The 20,447-nt window shown below is 37.6% G+C and overlaps 1 protein-coding gene across 2 annotated transcripts in view; it reads right to left on the bottom strand.

Moving 5' to 3' along the window:
• Positions 1–20,447, bottom strand: part of VWA8 (von Willebrand factor A domain containing 8) — a 370,895-nt gene that overhangs the window by 238,028 nt on the left and 112,420 nt on the right. For both annotated transcript variants that reach the window (XM_042927004.1, XM_042927013.1), the window contains exons 13-14: positions 9,214–9,374; positions 6,879–6,992 (exon numbers count right to left, since the gene is read on the bottom strand). In XM_042927004.1, the coding sequence (XP_042782938.1) occupies positions 6,879–6,992; positions 9,214–9,374 (275 nt within the window). The remainder of the gene's footprint in view (positions 1–6,878; positions 6,993–9,213; positions 9,375–20,447) is intronic.

The following is a 20,447-nucleotide window of genomic DNA, read 5'->3' as shown; positions in this document are numbered from 1 at the left end:
ACTGCACAAAATTAAATCTGCAGATGCAGTTTCTTACTCAAGATAATGAGGGATACTAAATCAGGGAATAAACAAAGCCAAAATCCAACAAGTAAGCCAAAAGAGGAAGTCTAATTTATATCCTTCAACCAAAAGATCAGGAAGCAGGGACCACAGCTGAGCTGTGGATTTAGTACCAGAAGAGCAATTAACATGAGAACAAGCAACATGAGAGCAAGCTAGGGGGGTTGACTTTAAATAGGTGATGATCATTGCTTGGAACATACATTGTCTGTGGCTTGCTTTTTGGTATTGACTCTAGCTGGGTACACCCAAGTGAGCTGGCCCAATTTAAAGAGCGGCAGTTTCCGAGACTGTTGATGTATCAGACAGAGAAGTGTATACTGACTATGAAAACAGCCAGCAAACTACTGAATAACAGGATAAGGACCATTTTGTTGCTAGGTCACCCCAAAGGCTTCCTTACATATAAATAGGTCATATGGAAAGTCATTTCCTGATGGTGATAGGATCTCCACCTCTGAAAGCCGCTGAGTAGAGTACTCCTAAAGATCTGCCATGTACTTTCAGGTGCTTTAAGACACTGGTGTGTAATACAAAGGCTGAATACGTGGTAAATAGTTGAGAATTAGGAAACAAGCACTATCAAAAGTTAAAACTAAGATTAATGTTCATTTTACTACAATCTAACAACAACAAATAACAAATGAAACTAAAGATATGGCTTGACTGAGATAAATAACTATTTCATAAGAATTAAAGATGAGAAAAGCAAAGTGCTCTTTTAAAAAGATTTCAGAAATAGAAGTATTGGGGTCAACATGTTTGGGCACGTAAGTTTTAGAGAGAAAAGCACTTTCCACTGCTTCTTAGCGATAAGAAGGAATGAAGTATTGATATACATAACAACATGAAAGATCTCAAAATAAGTATGCTGAATAAAAGAAGTTAGATCAAAAAGAGTATATACTGTGTGATCCCATTTATATAAAGTTCTAGAAAATACAAGAGAAATCAAGTAACTTGAAGCAGAGTCTGAGGGTAGCAGAGGAGGGTGACAAGGGTCAAGAGAGAGAGGGATTACCAAGAGATCTGAGGATACTCTGGGGTGGTGGTCACAGATGTATTCATTATCCTGACTGTGATGATAGTTTCATAAGTATATATAAATATAAAAATTATCAAACTGTACACTATAAATATTCACAGTTTATTATATGTCATTATACGTCAAAAAAAGCTATTCATTTAATAAAAGAAGAAAGACTTCAGTAAAGTCTAATCTTTGGAAGGAAATTATACAGTACATTTTTGTCAAATGTGTATATTGAGAATGACATAGAAGGTTTTTATAAAGACATTAATCATAAACCAGAAGAGGATCTTGTAATTGGCTTTCTGTACTATAAGACTAGTGCTGAACCTACAGGCTATGTAGTTCTATCTACAGCCCATATTTCACCTTTTTTTCCCCGATGCAATGTAGCAAACTGCATGGGCACATTTCTTGCTCTTCTTTATGGCACACGAGGTCTAGGGTGGTACTTGGATGACAGCAGATGCTAAATAACTAAATAAATATATTACTGTTGTTAAGAACCATCACAGCAAGAAACTTTTTGAAGACCTCTGATGTCAAGGACAATGGAGGTAATTGATAAGGACTGAGAATAATGATTTTCTACCCCAAAGCAGAGCAGCTCATCTAAATGAATTAATTTGTTAGAGAAGGTGCATCCTCTGTATCAAAAAGACAAAACCACAACATACAATAATAATTAGATTCTTTATAGACACAGAGTTTAGAACTTTTCCTTGACCATAAAAAAAAAAAAACAAAACGGTAATTTTTCAAAATCAGAATCTGCTGAGAATCAAACACAAAGACATGGGCAGAAAATCCTGGGTCTATCTTGAATTTTAAAATTTACGTGGCCTACATTGCTACTAAAAAGATGCTGAGGTTTCTGGGGAGGCGGAGAGAATGCTGAGATCCTACCTATCTTCTAACACAGGAGTAAAAATAAAAGGGTCTAGAGAAGCTAATCTATCAAGGATTACGCCCAACGTCCAGTTATGGTTCAATACCGACCTAGAAAAACTGGAGACTGTAAACCATTTTCGATGTTCACTCATAATTAATACTAATAAAATATTCAATAAAAATGCAAAACACCAGACTATATATAATTATAACTGAGACTAGGCCACTAATCTTTACTGCTTCCCTGAGATAACCATAAACCCTTTCTTGGCAAAACAAACTATTAGTAATGCACAGAAACTCTCAGCCCCCTCATCTAGGCTCTGACCGATGGCAGGAAGGGACATATTTAGCAGCTTATAGTATTTGTACTCTCCCTTTCCCCAAAGAAGTTTTTCTCATCAAAGGAAGCAATTCTATTTTGGTCCTTGTTTCCTGTGAGAAATGCAGGCATGGTGTCTGATGTGCATGGCCATCATGCTATTTCTAACCACCACGTCCACTGTATTCTTGGTGTCTTGCAGCAAGGGAAGGAAAGTTGCTAACATTTCTTACACCATATTTAAGAGCACATTAGCTATGTAGTTACTTGCGGACAATGCCTGCAGAGCATTCAGATCAAGACATATGATCTTCATGAAGAATTAGAATTAGAATACAACAGAGGTCAGCAAAGGAGTCAAGTACAATTCTTTAGAAACTGGGTTTCACACTATGAAGTTGACAGGCACAGTAACCCACTGCTAGTAGCTGTTAATTACTAGGCACTGTGGTATCAGAAACATTTGCTAGCTCAGAAGGTTGTCTAAAACTGGATTAATGGAATTACCTTTACCTTGAGTTTCCTAGAATTTATACTAGGTTAAGATTTACTCACTTGCCCAAAAACATTTGCTAAGTGGTCTACTATGTGCCAGGTGCTGTGATGTTAGAGACAAAGAGATGAAGTACAGAGCAACAATGTCCTGGCAACATTCAAGTCCTGGGTTGCAGTTATTTCCTGAGGTCCAACTGCATCCTTGCCTCTCCTTTGAACACATGATTTGCAAAAATTTACGGTTTTTTTGTTACCTGTAACTAAAGAAGTCTTGCTAAACACAAATATGAAAATTGGTCCTATCTGAAAAGAGACAGGTATCCAAATTTATCAAAGTGGGTCCAGAGGCAAAGATGCTCTTAAATCTGCCTTCCCTTCATTCTACATTGACTTTTCCTCTATCTCAAAATCCCCCAAGGAAACAAAGCATTCATAGCTGAGTTTGTTTAAAGGCTATCAGATATAATAATGATTTCACTGAACTTCAAGTCTGTGCTTAGGTAGAGAAATAAAGGGATAGATGATTCAGACGCTGAGTTTCTCATGTAGAATTCAAATACTAATGCCAAGAGTAACATGTTAGATATGCACAGCATATAGGATCAACTCACACTAGATAATGGGTCATATGACTTATAGGAACAACTCATGAAATAAATCAATTTCCTCACTGAGTACAAATTTCCCACTTTATACTATGCTGTATTCTTTTTGGTCAAACTGTCTTCTTCCTACCTAATAAACACAGGCTTGAAAGAAATACTGTCAATGGCATTAACATACTATAACCTACCCTATTATAACCTATTATGACCCTAAAAGAGAACATATTTATTCTCAGTAAGACAAAAATGGGCCACAAAATTAAATCAAGTTTAGCCAGGAAAAGATAAAGAAATTTACTAACAATCCACATCCATCAGAGTAAAGAAGATTCTGTAACATGACTCTTTAACAATGAAATAGAGAAAAACTGTTTATGTTCATAAGAAAATAAATAGCATGTTTCTCAGGCCAAAAAACAAACAAACAAAAAAACAAAAAAACAAAACAAAACAAAACAAAAAAGGAGGAATACTGATAAGGAAAGGAATTAGGATTTCAACTCGTAGAAATATTTCAGACAGAGAAGTATCAACTCCTAGACATTTTGCCCCTGAAAAGTCAATGAAGTCCTGACAAACTGGCTGAACATAAGAGAGAAAATTAAAAGTTCAGCCCAAGAGGTTCAACACCTAACAGATCAAAGTTGCAGAAGGAGAAACTGGAGGAAATGGGTAAGTGGGAGTGGACAGAGATCTAGCATGACATTTGTGCTGTAAGTATGAAGGACAGCAGGTCCGGATTAGGGCTAGTCAGGATGCACTACGAAAGACAAGATGGAAACCTGATAAAAGCCTGATGTGCCTGCACACGACGAGAGGAGATTGAGACAAGAGGGGAAATATCTGGAATGAAAAAGTGATAAATACATGGAAAACAGGGTCATTTCCTCCTCTGTGTTCCCATAGCATTATTGTAGAGATCTCTGTTCTAACATTTAAAAGCTGCATTGTAATGGGCACCTGGGGGCTCAGTTGGTTAAGCATCTGACTCTTGGTTTTAGCTCAGGGCATGATCTCACAGTTTGTGAGTTCGCGCCCCACATTAGGCACCATGCTGACAGCGCAGAGCCTCCCTGGGATTCTCTCTCTCCCTCTCTCTCTGCCCCTCCCCTGCTTGCTCTGTCTCTCTCTCTCAAAAATAAACTTAAAAAAAAAAGCTGCATTGTAATTATTTACCTACATATCTGCCTCTCTTCATATGTATACAATCGATAACTCTAGGAAAAACAAAATGTATGCAAGACAGGAAAAACAACTGTATTTTACTAAATGACTCGACTGTATACAGTGCTTATACTGTGATAATAATGCAGACATTGAGTGAAGTTCTAAATACTGCAAGATAAAGAAGTATCAATGAAAGCACATTATGATATTGCAATAGTGATGTATGGGGACAGATAGTATCTACCTACGCTTGTGGTGAACACAGCATAATATGGAAACTTGTGGAATCACTATGTTGGATACCTGAAACTAATGTAACATTGTGTGTCAACTGTACTACAAAAAAAAAAAAAGTATATTATTTAGTGATATGGAGGTAAGTACCTTGAAGAAACAGCTCAGAGTAGAAGTAGTAGTCTCTGGGGTGTGGGAAATGGGAAAGTGTCTGAGGATCGATGAGAGGGGACTGGTATTTTTCGCCAGATGCCTTGAAAAACTATCTGGCTCAAGTTTCATGCATGGTTAACAATGACACAAAATTCAAACAAAAATAAAAAGTAAATGACAGAAACCAAGCAACACTCTTATGACTTGTTTCCACCTACTCGGAGAAACCTCTTGAGATAGAACTGAGCCTGGTTTGTATTCATGGGAGTGATGAAAATCAATAGTGATGAAGATAGGACACTTTGAGAAGGAAGTCCTAGTGACCAGTCTGAGCCACAACCTCAACACGATGTACAGGCCACTCTGTTCCTGAAATGGTTTTCATTTGTAAAACCGCTTGTGACCATCAGGGAGAACTTGGGTCCTTCTCAGGAAACAGGGCTGTCATTTCCTGGACATTTGACTACAAATACAAATGTTCCTGAAGTCCTAAGGGAGCCTGACAAGCAGGCTTGCTACTGCCCCACTGTTTTGATCCAGCTCCCTGAAAATACAAAATACAAAAGGTATGAAATGAGAGGAATGCTTAAAACTTACCTCCCTAGACACTCAACTAAACTATTCACTGGGCTAGAGGAGTTCAAGGATGTCTATCCTAGAAGCATAAATAGCTGTGTATAATCAAGTGCATTTTTTAATAACTTACACAGAAGCAGTAAGGAATTTAATATTTCCTCTCTATAAAAACTTCCAAGAAAATTTTTGAACAAAATTCTCCTTAAAACATAAACACAATAAGAAACACACTTAATTATCATTTGTAAAATTTTAACGTTTTCAGTATGTCAGCAAGCCCTTTGTGGGGAGGGGAAGCTTTAATTAAATAAGATTCAATTAAGTCACTACATATTTGCCAAGGTAGCAATCTCTAATTATGTCAAAATATCCATGGAAATGGAATGAGACAGAAAACTTATATTTGCCAAACCTCCTCTGAAGGAAAGTAGTGTGTAGTTGGAGGAAATGTTTTGAAATCTTTCAAACACACAGAAAATTTGAAAGAATAGAATATGAACACCCATACATCCTTTACCTAGGTTTCACCACTTATTAAGATTTTACCACTTTGTGTTCTTATTCCCACTTGTTCTTTCTCTGTGTGTGTGTGTTGTGTGCATGTACACACACGTACATGTCTTTTTCCCCCTGGAACGTCAGGAAGTAAGTCACCGACATTTTTTTACATTATCCCTTCAATATCTCAGTGTGCATCTCCTAAGAACAGGAATATTCTCCTTCAAAGCCAGAATACCATTATGATATCTAAGAAAATTAATACTAATTCAATATGATATAGTATATATTTCAAATTTAACTTTCCCAATTGTCCTGAAGTATCTTTTATAGCTGTTTCCATTTTATTTCCTGATTCAGGATCCGAGCAAGCCTCACACAGAGCATTTGGTTGTGACATTTCTAGGAGGGAATATATAAATAAGCCACAAAGGGTACACCTGTATCAGGTGGCTTACCTCAGTAATAACCCATCACTTCCTGAGAGGGAGGACCCAGTAAATTACGAGAGTTTTTTGTGTTGTTTTTGTTTTGTTTTTGTCTTGCTGAAGGGAAACAAAGTACGGGACAAAAACTGAGTCACCAGGACAATGAATAGGGGTTACCTTCTGAGCACTAAGCAGCTTATGAAGTGTTCAAACACTTAGGTGAAAGTTCGGCTGAGAGGGCAGAACATACCTTGGGTCGTAAACCCAAGTTTTAAGAAATGCCAGATTATGAGCATGCCCAGGACAGCAAACTATTAAATTCTTCGAAGTTAGCCTGGCTTGGCCCTCGGTTTAGAAGGATAATAAAAAGAAGGCACACTTGACCACAAGGACGAGGGCAGTGCACCCAACATTACCTCTTCCGCAGCTGCTTGTCAGACAGTTGTAGCTCCTCCTTTAAGCGCATATACCTGTCTTCTCTCAGCAGCCTGGAGCCATCGTACAGGCTTAGCTCCCGGTCGTGGATCAACCTAATGGGAGAGGCGAAAGTCAGGGAACAAATTCATCTGTTTTGAATGCTGAAGTTACAGGAGGTAGAATCAGCTAACATTTTAATCACGTCTATTCTTATGGGCAATGGAGTCTAACAATTTTGTTAGCGGCGCCTTTTGAAACTTCAAGTTGGCTAGTACTGCTGTACTTGGCAAAACTATTGGTTTCTGTGCTGGAGAGCGGTCGTCATGGTTACGAGATGTGGACAGTGGGGAGGAGAAGGACGAGGAGAAGCTGGAAAGGGGAAGGAGGAAGGAGATGCAAGGAAACAGCCGAATGAGCGACTCAGGACCATCAGGAGGTGCATATTAATGACCAAGGCAAGTGGTACATGCTCTGACTCTAATTTAAGTCTTTAAGGGATAGTATTTCCAAAAAATTTCTATCTTTGGAACTATAGGATTTTAAAATATCAAAGATCTTTATAATGAAATAACTGGTGCTGCTTTATCTACAAACTACGATGGTGACCTGACCATCCATAGCACCAAAAGCACTCCCTTCCAGATGTTGCAGAAGGTGAAAAGCACCAACCACTGAAGTCTCCTGAAGCCTGCATTACACTTGGCCCACAAGGACCTCCACTCGGTGAACACCAAGGAGAGGGGAGACTGCATAACGCAGGGGTCAGGAGCATGGACAGCAGACTCAAGTCAGATCTGTGTTCAAATCCAGCTCGGCACCTTATAAGCTGCCTGGGGAGGGGGAGAACTGCTACTCCATCTCTCTAAATTTTTCTCTTTTATAAAATTAGGGCGATAATACCAACCTCCTAGTATCGCTGTGAAAAGTAAACACCTAATGTAAGGCAGACGCTATGACAGTTGTTGTCAATCTTGGCAGCACATTAGAATCCCCTAGGAAGGGTTTGAAAATGCCCATTTCCGGGCCTCACCCTGGATCAATTATATATGAATTTGAGGAGGCAGAGCTCAGGCCTCAGTAGTTTTAAAGCCCCATCCCTGGAAGGTGCTTACGGCTGAGAACCTGAGAAGCACTGGCCTGGCACAATGCCCAGTACAGAGTAAGCACTCATAGCCACTCCTCTTAAGTGCTTGGCCTAAGGGCAAGGGATAACCAATAAAAGGAGAGGGCTATTATTTTGTTTGTGTCTGTATTTATCCGTTCAGAAGAAAAAAAAATACTGTAAATCTATGGAATATTTATGGCAAATCACTGAAAGGTTGTGATTATTATTTTCAAATGCTCTCAAACCTAATTAGGACTAACAATGTTTTTGGAAAGTTTTGTAAAATTTATTTATTTTGAGAGAGAGTGAGAGTGCAAGTGGGGAGAGAGTGGGGAGAGAGAATCTGTGGTGTCAGCGCAGAGCCTGATGTGGGGCTTGAATTAGTGATCCAGGAGATGATGACCTGAGCTGAAATCAAGAGTCGGACACTCAACCAACTGAGCCACCCAGGCACCCTTATTTTTGGAATTTTTAATTATACTCAGGATGTGACAAAAAATTTTGAATATTTAGTTGGGGAAATGGCTTATGCCATAGTTAAAAAAAATCTACAAATGACAGAATCAAGACAGAATAAACAAAAAGTTGGTATCATTCATCTTCTTAAATAACGGGATAGACATATTTCCCATGAAAGTTACACATGAAGTTTTCTCTTAACATTACACTCTAAAGAAGTTAATTAGAAATGTTTTCCCCACCTAAAGGGAAATAAGGAAACAATAGTTACATAAATGTTCAAGTTTATAACCACAAAGTGAGTTTTCTAGTCTATATAAAATATCATCAAACACCTATTACACATTTTATATAAGGAACTACCCTTTCTCTCTCAAAAAAAATTCCAACATGACCAACGAATAATTTAGATCTATGATTCATAAGGAGTTTATAAACAGTGAAGCAGTGACTGACAAATCGTAGAAACTTCAGCTGTGTAACTTATTGCATGTATCAACCAGCATATACGAGGTCTTTCAAAATTACTACCTGACAGCTTTTTTTTTTCCCACTCTTATACAGAGACTGCTGCTCTGACAGTGGTTTTTCCCAAAATGTTCATTATTTGAAGTTTCGCTACTGTTTACAACGAAGAAACATCTTCTGTTCTGGGTGGTTACAGAATTAAGTTTCTCAGTCTCTACATAACCCAGTTTAAAAAGACTGATAGAGTCCCCACCCACTGTTTCCATGGTGTGTTTTTCTGCGTGTGTGTGACTCACGCAAACCTTTGCAATACAGCGAGTGTGCCGGCGTTGACGCGGTGAATGCCATCCAAGAGGACAAGCTTTCCTTCCAGAGCGGCATTCACAAGGGGTGAGGACCGCCAAGCAGTGTCTCCATTGGGAAGAGTGTATCTCTGCTGTAGCAGATCACGTGCTGTCATATCCTGGAACCAAGTGCCACCACCCACCAAAGAAAATGCAGAATTAGTTTTGAAACTAAGGTTGGTGGCTTACTTAGCTTTAGAGTTAGGTACCTCTCTGAACATAACATTCCACACTCTAACTGGGAAGTCGTCTTCTCCAATTCAGTAAAGAGCGAGATATCCAAAAGCTTCTCCTGGTTATTTGAGGTTGGTCCTGTTACTCATCCACATAACATAGTAAGAGTGAGGGCTCTTCCCCCTCTCCTTCTTATTAAGCATTTTCCTCCTCCCTTGAAATGTTCATTTGGCTCATTTAGATGGCATTCATTTCCACTTGACTGTAATGAAATTCAATTCAATCAGCTTTATTTTTGCAAGGATCAAAATGTGTGGATTCCTTTTTAAGAAGTAGAGGCCATACAAACTCAATGGGAGGCGATGCTTATCAATAATGTGCATTGTCTTATAGTTAAAGTCTCCTGAAAAACCATGCTAGGAACCCATCACAATGACTCAGTGTATTTAAAGAGGTCTGAAAATGGAGGAAGCCAAGGAGGACAGTCGTCAGATGAGGTACAGGAATTGACAAACAATAGCATGGCACTCACAAGCAAGTCTTCAAAGCACACACGCAACGCGCTTGTGTTAAAGCAGTGTAACAGATTTAAGCAAACTATAATAGCAGTGGCATATAAATGTCTGCTTACTTTAAAAAATTCGAGGTGCCATGTAACATGAATAATTTTTTCTTACATGTATTAATGGTGAAGATAATAGTTTGCTTTCTGTTATCACCTTCAGATAACTTTTGTGCAACTTATAGCAAACAAAATTTCAACTTTTACAATCGATTTTATCCTGAAACTTAAAGTCTTTTGTAAATTCTTTGATATCCGACTCCAGTTTCAAGAAGACAGAAAACTAATACATTTGCTTATATTCACAATGGCAACAGATCTACACTGAAGCCAAGATGAAAATGTAAGTATTCATCATTTCAGTTTTCTCACTATCAAAAAAGTACTGACTTAGGAAGTGTGAATAGGCCTATACTGAATCATAAAAGCACCTGAAAACAGTAACATTCAAACTCACCAAGTCCCCATAGCCCTAAAGGTCTGGCATTGACACCTTATCAAAATTTGGCTTAGCTCATTAATTTCATTTAATTCTTCAACTATGAATTTTAAGTTCTATGCAAATTATATGAGCATGGCATTCTATGTGGCCAGTGATAGTTGCAATAGTCAATACTAAATTGATCACCATCGTCAGCATTTACTGAGATGGTTCAGAGTGAGAATGAGATCACTCCTACCCATGGGTATGCCATGTAAGAACAAGAAATGGATAAAAATAGGACAAATCAAAATAAATCGTTGTGGGTCATTTTCATAATCAAATTCTGAAAAACAACCAAATACACAAATAAATCTTTCTAAAATTAATATAAAATAGGTAAATTCAAAAAAATTCTTGGCAATAATTATTTCAGAAAAATATTCACTATAGAGTTACATCATGTATTGTTCTAGAGAATAAAACAAACAGAAAACATGTCTTAGCACAGTACTTCTAAGTCAAAGATATATATCAGAAATAGCTGGGGGAAATTTTGGAAAATACATAAGCATAAGCATAAGCCCCTCTCACCCTGAAGATCTGGATTCAGCAGATCCAAGGTGGGGCTCACCACCTTGTAACATTACCTTATAATGTTTAATTAAACATTAATTACATGGTAACTTAAATGCCCCCTCAAGTGGGAAACTGCTTTAAAATAGTAACATTGACTCAATGTGAAAGTCTGTCTCATCCTATTTATTTATACCCCTTTCTTATTCTAGTAGGAATTATGAGATTATACAAGGACGTACAAAATGTGTAGCAAAAGAGTATAAATTAAGAGGTGAAAAAAATGAAGGAAAAAAAAAAGGAAGGAGTAGGCCTTGTTTCCTTCAGGTGTTCCTATTGGTATTCAGAGGGGATGAAGAGAACATCCCATTGATACTATATTTTTAAAGGAATGGATGGGTGTTAATTTTGAAAATGCCAGCTTCATATTGCAAATAGACGGTATCCTGACCCATTTGAGCTCTTGAGTCTTTTTGCGTGGGCCCAGGAAAAGGAGGTGAGGAATGGGACGGTGCCATGGGATGTTCAGACTCCTAAGTGGCTGAGGCTGGCAACTGGTAACTTTTTTTTTTTTTTAATTTCAGTAGAGAAAATTCCTTACTGTCATACCAAGATACCCTCAATCACCATTCTGTGAACGCTACAAAAAAGCACTGCTTCATTTGATGAGGATTCCAAAATACTTTCACATCTTGTTAATTCATTCAATGCCTACCAAAACTTGCCTCATTCAAATGAGTAAATATTTACCAGTAAGACAGCCATCGCTGACTGAAGTAAAACAAGATTATTTGCTGCTACATAAGGAGCAGTCATAGATCAACAGAGCTCAGTGCTGCTAATGCCAGCCAGCCACAACTACAGACCAGAAATACTCTCCCTTTCTTCAATCCTTACAGGAGTAAAAAAATGGAAAACACTTGGCATTTCTTGGAAGACTAGCTCACTTCAGTTTTACCACCTAAACTCTCTTACACTACTATGCAAAACAAGAGTCATTCTTCACTTCTAGTATGACTTAGCATTAAAATAAAAATCCTCCTGAGAAAGAGAAGAAAACATTCCTTTTAATACAAGCTTCTACTTTTCATAATTAAAAGCCTATACTGGGAGAAAAGAGGGAGATTCCAGCTTTTCCTTAAAGAGATAATTGTCCCCACTTTCCATAATATGAGTTAAAATCAGAAATTATTTTTGATTGTGCAAGAGTGCAAGAACACCAAAATAAAGCTGAACTTTCATCCAACTCAAACTAATCAAACCTAATTATATTGATAGGCTTTTTTTCAGCATAGTCTGAATTGCTCAGTGATATGAATTAATTTCAACAACAGGCTAATCTCTAAAATAGAGTAACAGCATTTTCAAGTGTTCCTGTCAATAGAATATTTGGATTTTAGTACCGTGAAATTGTTATAATATCTGTATTTATTTTAACATATACTGGGTCATGAAATTGTTGAAAATATATCATTTCTTTATTCTTCCTGCCTACTCACACATCCCCAAAGCAAGTGGAAGGCCAAAATTAAAAAAAGAAAATGTGCTTGCTCCATATGATTATTTTGAAGGTACACTAATAAAAACCAAAAAAAGATGCACATCCCAGTTTTTGCATATATTTTTCTTATCCTTGAAACTTTTGAACTTAAGAGAATAAAAATAGTACTAATGATATCATAGAGCCCGGACCATTTCCTCTTTCTGCATTTCCTTAAAAATTTTAAAACAACAGGACATGAAATCCAGTTCCTTTAGAGCTACCATTGTCTAACCTTCAACACTTCACCTTCTCATTCAGATTCCTGGAAAACATCCGAATATCTCTTAAGATTCTGGGTCACTTGAAATTTTGCTTTTTTTTTATTAATAATTTTGCTCTTTTCATTTTTCAGTAGGGAAAAACCCTACTGAAAAAAAAGTTTTATTACAATGAGAAGCATAACTGCATGAAATGTATCATAAAACATAGATCTGAACCCTAAGGCAATTATATGCCTTAAGGTTTTTAGCACCTTTGAATGATATATGCTAATTTTCTGACATTTCCTTGAGAGACCTGGATGTAAGTCATTAGTTAGATGGAATAAGTTCCAAAAGCATCTGTGTGTCAAGGAGCTAGAATAAGACTAGAATTACTTGTCCAAGGCATAATATCATTCAGAAAGATATATAAAAATATTATAGTAAATTTTCAGCATATAAAGGAATTTGAGCTTTCTTCCTTTTTCTTTCTTTCTCCCTTCTTTCCTTCTTTCCTCTTTTCTTTCTTTCTTTCTTTCTTTCTTTCTTTCTTTCTTTCTTTCAGAAAGGGAGACACAGTGTGAGCAGGGAAGGGGCAGAGAGAGAGGGAGACACAGAATCTGAAGCAGGCTCCAGGCTCTGAGCTGTCAGCACAGAGCCCAATGCAGGGCTTGAACTCAAAAACCGTGAGATCATGACCTGAGCCAAAGTCAGATGCTTAACGAGCTAAGCCACCCAGGAGCCCAAAGTTACCTGTCTTGAAATGCAAATATTGATAATCAAGTAAAATTTTACAGTAAAAAGCATATGTAATTTTTCTGATGGAAAATTTAAATTATTGCAAATGTAGTATTCAAAGCATATATAGAATATGGCTTTAATTAGATTAAAAATACACGTTTCCACCACATATATGAACCCAGAATTTCAGAAAGGTTTAAAAGTTGGCTTGCAAAAATATGTATGATGTATGTTATAAAATCTGAAATAAGTGGATACAGAAAACTAAACAAGGGAAGATGAAATGAAGAAAGGTAAAGATAATACACAAAGCATGCATTGTAAGAAGAATCTAAAATGCGGATCTAATCTTTTTAATATCTAACACACACACAAAACAAGTGACATAAAAAAAAGTTATGTAAGTCCTAATAACCATAGCACTGACACCAAAAAGAAGCGGTACTATAATTCTTGGTGATGAGACAGAGGAAAATTTCTTCCATGGGTCAGGTCATCATATAAAGAACAACATGTTAAGAACTTAAAAATAGAAATAACAATAATTATAGCCACCAGTACTTATGGAGAGCTTACTAGGTGCCAAGAACTGTACATAAATTAACTTGTGTAATCTTATAACCCTCAGAGATAAGAACAATTATTGCCTTTATCGTACAGATGAAGTAACTAAGGTATGAAGAGGTTAGCTCACCCGATCAAGGACACGCAGCTAATAAGCAGAGGAGCTAGGTTGTCCTCAAAAATATTACAATAAATATCAGTGAAAGAAGTTCCACAGAGAAGGGGCTAGTTTGGATTGATCAGTACATGGATATATTGCAGAGATAATATAAGAACGTAGCAACTGTACACCTCTCAGGCTACCTACCCTCCACAAACGCTGCTTCTCAATCAAGTTCTTTGAGAAGAGTCAGAAATTGGTGACTGTGATGTTTCCACACCCCAAGATGTCCCTAAACACAGCTAGTCTACACTGTTGTTTAAAAATATCTCTGAATACATGTATAAAAGATTATAATAAAGATGTTTTAGTTAACAGTAATTACATAATTCTTCACTTTCTTATTTCTGAATCAAAAATATAAACTGTGAGGGGCACCTGGGTGGCTCAGTCGATTAAGCGTACGACTTCGGCTCAGGACATGATCTCGCAGTTCGTGGGTCCGAACCCCGCATCAGGCTCTGTGCTGACAGCTCAGAGCCTGGAACCTGCTTGGGATTCTGTGTCTCCTCTCTCTGTTCCTCCCCTGCTCACGCTCTGACTCTCTCTCTCTCAAAATTAAATAAAGATATATATATATATATATATATATATATATATATATATATATATGTATATATATATATTTATTTATATATATTCATATATATTTATAAACTATGGGCATTTAATTTTTTTTGATTGGGGTAAGTAGTATTAATGATTTTTCTCCCCAAAAGAAACTAGCTGAAATTCTGTGGGCTTTCCAGCTCTATCTGAAATAAGTTTTGCTCAAGTAAGTAAAAATACCCTGCCAAAAAATACCTGTCAGTAGAGTATAAATACCAAGAAAATCTGGGACTTAACTGCACAAAAGAATACACCAAGACTAGCTGATGTAAGCCATCAATTTTGCAATAAGGGATTAATTATGTCCATACCTATTAGTGGCAGCATAGTGCATAAATACTGTATAAACACAGAATGTTAATAATTTTTAGGTCCTAGAATAGAAATGAAGCCATTATTTACAGTCTAAGCATGCTCACTGAACAGAATGCAAGGCATGTTGCCAACATTCTTTAGTGTCATTTATGTTTGATCTCAAAGAAGCCTCTCGTTTTACATATTGTAAAATTATTTATAAACCCTTCCATGCTTCTCCCCCAAGTTCTTCTCTTAAAGAACTATTTTTAACCCATCACACGTATAATAAATACCTCCTTTATGTACACAATGATGGCCTTACAAGCCTACCATGATTGTTTTAAGTTACTCTGCTAGCATTGGGAAAAAGTCGATTTGAATAATTTATAGCTCTATTCACTGTAACCAGTGGGATCTATACAAGATGATCTCCTCTGGTCAAAGACTTATTCTATGAACACAGAACAAAATTCTTCTCACTAAAGCTAACCAGATGTCAAACCCACTGTCTCACTAACAACTGACCCAACAAAAGAACATCTTAATAGAGTTGCAAAATAAAACATAAGTCAAGGTCACTGTAGGTATAAAAGATATCATATGTCTTCAGTCAAGATACCCAATCAAATACCCTTCTATCCTTCTTGTACTACAGAGGCTAGAAAACTGGAAACATTACTTCTTAGATGCTTTGCAACTAAAGTTCTAACTATGCAACTAAAGCATTCTTGCATAGGCACAACTAGGAACTGCAGTGAACAATGAGATTAGGTGACAGCCAGCTAGAGGGGACTAGGGTAGCTACAGCTGCAGTTCTCCTGGCTCCGTCATCTCCATCTGGGTAAAATCTAAACACTGCTCCCTGTCTCTCCCAGAAATTTTGTATGCTACCTGATACCCAGTGAGAAATCCCTCTCCATTTTAGACAGCTAGGATGGATGCCATGGTCCGCAGCAAAAACCACAAGCTAAAGACAACAATATTTTAAGAATGAGCAACTTATTAAAGCTCGTGCAGAAATGCTCATGGACAACTAAGTATATAACAGAGAATGAGAAGACTTTCAAAAAAGAAAGGTAAAAGGCAGAGATGTTCCCGAGTAGAACCCCAACACACACAAACTGAAGAACCACATTTTATCCAAATGGTAGGGCAAACTTTCCTGCATTTTATCACAGGGGTATGACTCCGTTAGAAGAACAGGTGAGAAAGGTGCAATCAATTCTAGCTTAAATATTTGCAATAATATTTGCCTTTTACTAAATTAGTTTTTAAAAGCAAGTCACAAGATCATAAAATCTTGTTGTTTTAAGTACTAACAAGCAGTTCCGTATTCAGTAAAGACAGCTGGAACAGGTTTGGCCTCATTCAACACTCAAATCCCTTCCGATCAGCCAACATGGAAACAGCAGGTACAGAATGAGGAAGGCTGGGTTTCAATTCCAAATTTGCCACTTCCTTGCGATAAATGGATGACGTGAGTAAAATATCTTTGGAATTAAATGAGATGTCTGGCATTTGGTGGGTATTTAATACATAACAGCTGAATTAGAACCAAGTGGAGAAAAAACAATACAAATACATTAAAATTTAACCTAAGTTAACAGTTCAGGATACTAATAGGAGTCATAAAACAATGCTATATGACAGAAGATATTCTTATTTTAGGATTTAAAGAAAACATAACAGGAAAACGAGTAGGAATTAGTAAAGAAAAGTTGACAGAGGTCAAATTTGAGCTGGTCTCTTAAAAGTGATGTGAATTACCCCAAATTTATTTATCTTTTCCGTCATATATTGACTGCTGACTACATGCAAGGCACAGTTCCAGGTACTGAGGATACAACAGTGGAACAATAAACAGTCCTTACATTCCAGGGGGAAAAGAACAAAAATAGACAAAGGAAAAGGGACAGAGGACGAGAAGGAAGGAAGGGAGGGAGGAGACAAAGATCACATAGTGGGTCAGGGCTATACAGAAAATATCATGTAATGTGATAGCAAATGACTTGTTGGGTCAAGGATGCTTTCTCAAAGTATATTTAAGTTGCCAGTTTGAATGACAAGAGTCCGTGTGAAATCAGGGGTTAGAGGCCTGGGCAACAACCTGTGCAAACGCCCTAAAGCAGAAGCTAGACAGATATAAGGGACTGAAAGTAGCAAGAGGGTGAAACATAATCAGCAGGGGGTCCAGCAGGGAGCCAGGAGGCTGGAGAGGCAGAAATGGGCGGTGGTTCTCAACCTTGACTGTCTGTTAGAATTACCAGCTAGCTTCTGTAAAAATACTGAAGTCTGGGTTCCATTCAGACCAAATACATCAGACTGTCTGATGATAGGGCCTAGACACTGGAAGACTTTCTCTCTCTCTTTTTTTTTAAATTGTTTTTAATGTTTATTTTTGAGAGACAGAGAGAGAGAGAGAAAGAGAGACAGAGTGCAAGCAGGGGAGGGGCAGATAGAGAGGGGCAGAGAGAGAGGGAAACATAGAATCTGAAGCCGGCTCCAGGCTCTGAGCTGTCAGCACAGAGCCTGACGTGGGGCTCGAACCCACGAACTGTGAGATCATGACCTAAGCCAAAGTTGGATACTTTACTGACTGAGCCACCCAGGCGCCCCTGGAAGGATTTCAAAGTTCCTTGGGTGATTCTAGTAGGCAGCCAAAGTTGAAAAGCAGTGATGGAGGGCTCATAAGTGAGGGTAAGGCATTCTTGTTTTATTCTAAGTATGACAGGAAGCTATTGACAGATTCTAAGCAGGGAAATGACATGATCTGATTTACTTCTCCTATTCCTTACAGAATAGATTATGGGATGCAATATATTCTAATTAAATACCTACACATGTTTAATATCTACAAAAAAGAGTATAATTTAAATGTTTTCACCAAAAGAGATAAATTTTAAGATAAATAAATTGAAAGCTGTAAAATATTAATGAAAGAAAGTGAAGAAGGCAAATAAATGGAAAGATCTTCTATGCTCATGGATTGAAAGAATTAGTATTATTAAAATGTTCCAAAGCCTAAAGCAATCTAAAGGTTCAATGTAATCCCTACCAAAATTCCAATGGCATTTTTCACAGAAATAAAACAAACAAACAATCCTAAAATGTGTATGGAACCAACCACAAAAGGCACTGATTAACCAAAAAGTCTTGAGAAAGAACAAAGTTGGAGATATCACACTTACTCATTTCAAGCTAAAGTAATAAAAACCATATGATACTGGCATAAAAAGACACATAGATCAATGGAACAGAATAGGGAGCTCAGAAATAAACCCACACATACATGGTAAACAAATTTATAACAAAGGGGTCAAAAAAAAAAAAACAAAAAAAACAAAAGGAGTCAAGAACATACATTCGGGAAAGGATATTCTCTTCAATAAATGGTATGAGGGAAACTGTAGAGCTGTACGCAAAATGAAACTGAACCTCTATCTTAGACCATACATAAAAAATCAACTCAAAATGGACTGAAGACTTGAATGTTAAGACCTGAAACCACAAAATTCCTAGAAGAAAATATAGATAGTAAGCTCCTTGACATCAGTCTTGGATTTTTTTTAATGTTTATTTATTTATTTTGAAAGAGTGTGAGCAAGCATGAGCGGGGAGGGGCAGAGAGTGAGAAGGAGAGAGAGAATCCCAAGCAGGCTCTGTGCCGACAGCCAACATGAGGCTCAATCCTACTCAGACACTTAACTGAATGAACCACCCAGATGCCCCAGTATTGGATTTTTTGAATGTGACTTCAAAAGCAAAGGCAACAAACCCCCAAATAAACAAGTGGGACTGCATCAAACTAAAAAGAAAAAGCTTCTGCACATCAAAGAAAACCAACAAAATGAAAATGCAACTTACTGAATTAAGAAAATATTTGTAAGTCATATATCTGATAAGAGGTTAATATCCAAAACATATGAACAACTCATACAACTCAATGGGGAAAAAAACACGATTTGATTTTAAAATGGGGAGAGGACCTGAACAGACATTTTTCTAAATGGCCAACAGGTACAAGAAGAGGTGCTCAGCATCACTAATCATCTGGAAATGCAAATAAAACCACAATGAGATCACCTCATACCTGCTATTATCAAAAAGACAAGAGATAACAAATGCTGGTAAAGATGTGGAGAAAAGGCAACACTTGTGCACTGTTGGTGGGAATGTAAATTGAATGTACAGCCACTATGGAAAGAGTATGGAGGTTCCTCAAAACATTCAAAATGTAACTACCGTGTGATCCAGCAATCCCACTCCTAGTGCAGGAGATACCTGCACTCCTGTGTTCACTGTGACATTATTCACAAGAGCCAAGATAAACAACTTAAGTGTCCATCCTCAGATGAATGGGTAAAGAAAATATGTTTTTACACATATAATGGACTATTATTCAGCCATGAGAAAGCAGGAAGTCCTGCCATTTGTGACAACATGGATGGACCCCGAGGGCATTATGTTAAGTAAAATAAATCAGACACAGACAAATACATACTCTATGGTGTCACTTACATGTAGAATCTTTTAAAAAAAGTCAAACTCTTAGAAAAAGAGGGTAGAAAAGTGGTTTGGTTGTCAGGGGCTGAGAGGAAATATGGAGAGGCTGGTAAAAGGGTACAAACTTTCAGGTATAAAATAAATAAGATCTGAGGATACAATGTAAAATGTGATGACTATAGCATTATATAATTGATACTTGTGAAAAGAGTAGAACTTCAATGTTTTTATCCAAAGAGAGAGACAGAGACAGAGAGAGAAATACCTACAAATATTCAACCAACATAACTGATGTGTTCTTAAAAATCCAATGAAGTAAAATTCCACATGGCAAATACGTTTTCCACCAAATTCTCAACAATGGGTCTACAGATAGTGGGCTGGAGCTACTGGAGATGTTCATCACTATAGTAGATCCTGGCAAAAGCAAATGATGCTAGACTGCTACCTGGCTGTGGGGGTTAGGGTGGATGAGGAGCAGGCTAAGAAGTGTGCTATGGCTGCATTACTTGACAACTCTTTTGATCAGCTTAATGTGTACCCTGTGGCACTTTCCCAGCAAAACCAGAGCTGCTCTCTCTAAACTGATCCCCATGGGAGAGACACTGTGCAGCAGGGAAACAAGCACTTCTTCATGAGGTGAGAGACAGGGAAGAGTTGATGGATTCAGGGAGGGTCATTAGGGATCAATGTGGAGTCTCCTGCCCGAAGCAGCACAGAAGGAGGCTTGCCAAGAGGAAAGAGACAGACTGATGGAAATAGCGGTCAACCTCACGTGGCTCACCTTCTCACCTGGGCGAGGGCGTTAATGGATATCACTCCTCTCCTGTGTAGAGCGTGTC

This window comes from Panthera leo, chromosome A1 (assembly GCF_018350215.1).
Source record: "Panthera leo isolate Ple1 chromosome A1, P.leo_Ple1_pat1.1, whole genome shotgun sequence".
Lineage (NCBI taxonomy): Eukaryota > Metazoa > Chordata > Mammalia > Carnivora > Felidae > Panthera > Panthera leo.
Note: the sequence above shows the minus strand (reverse complement) of the source record. Positions and strands in the feature narration are given on the sequence as shown.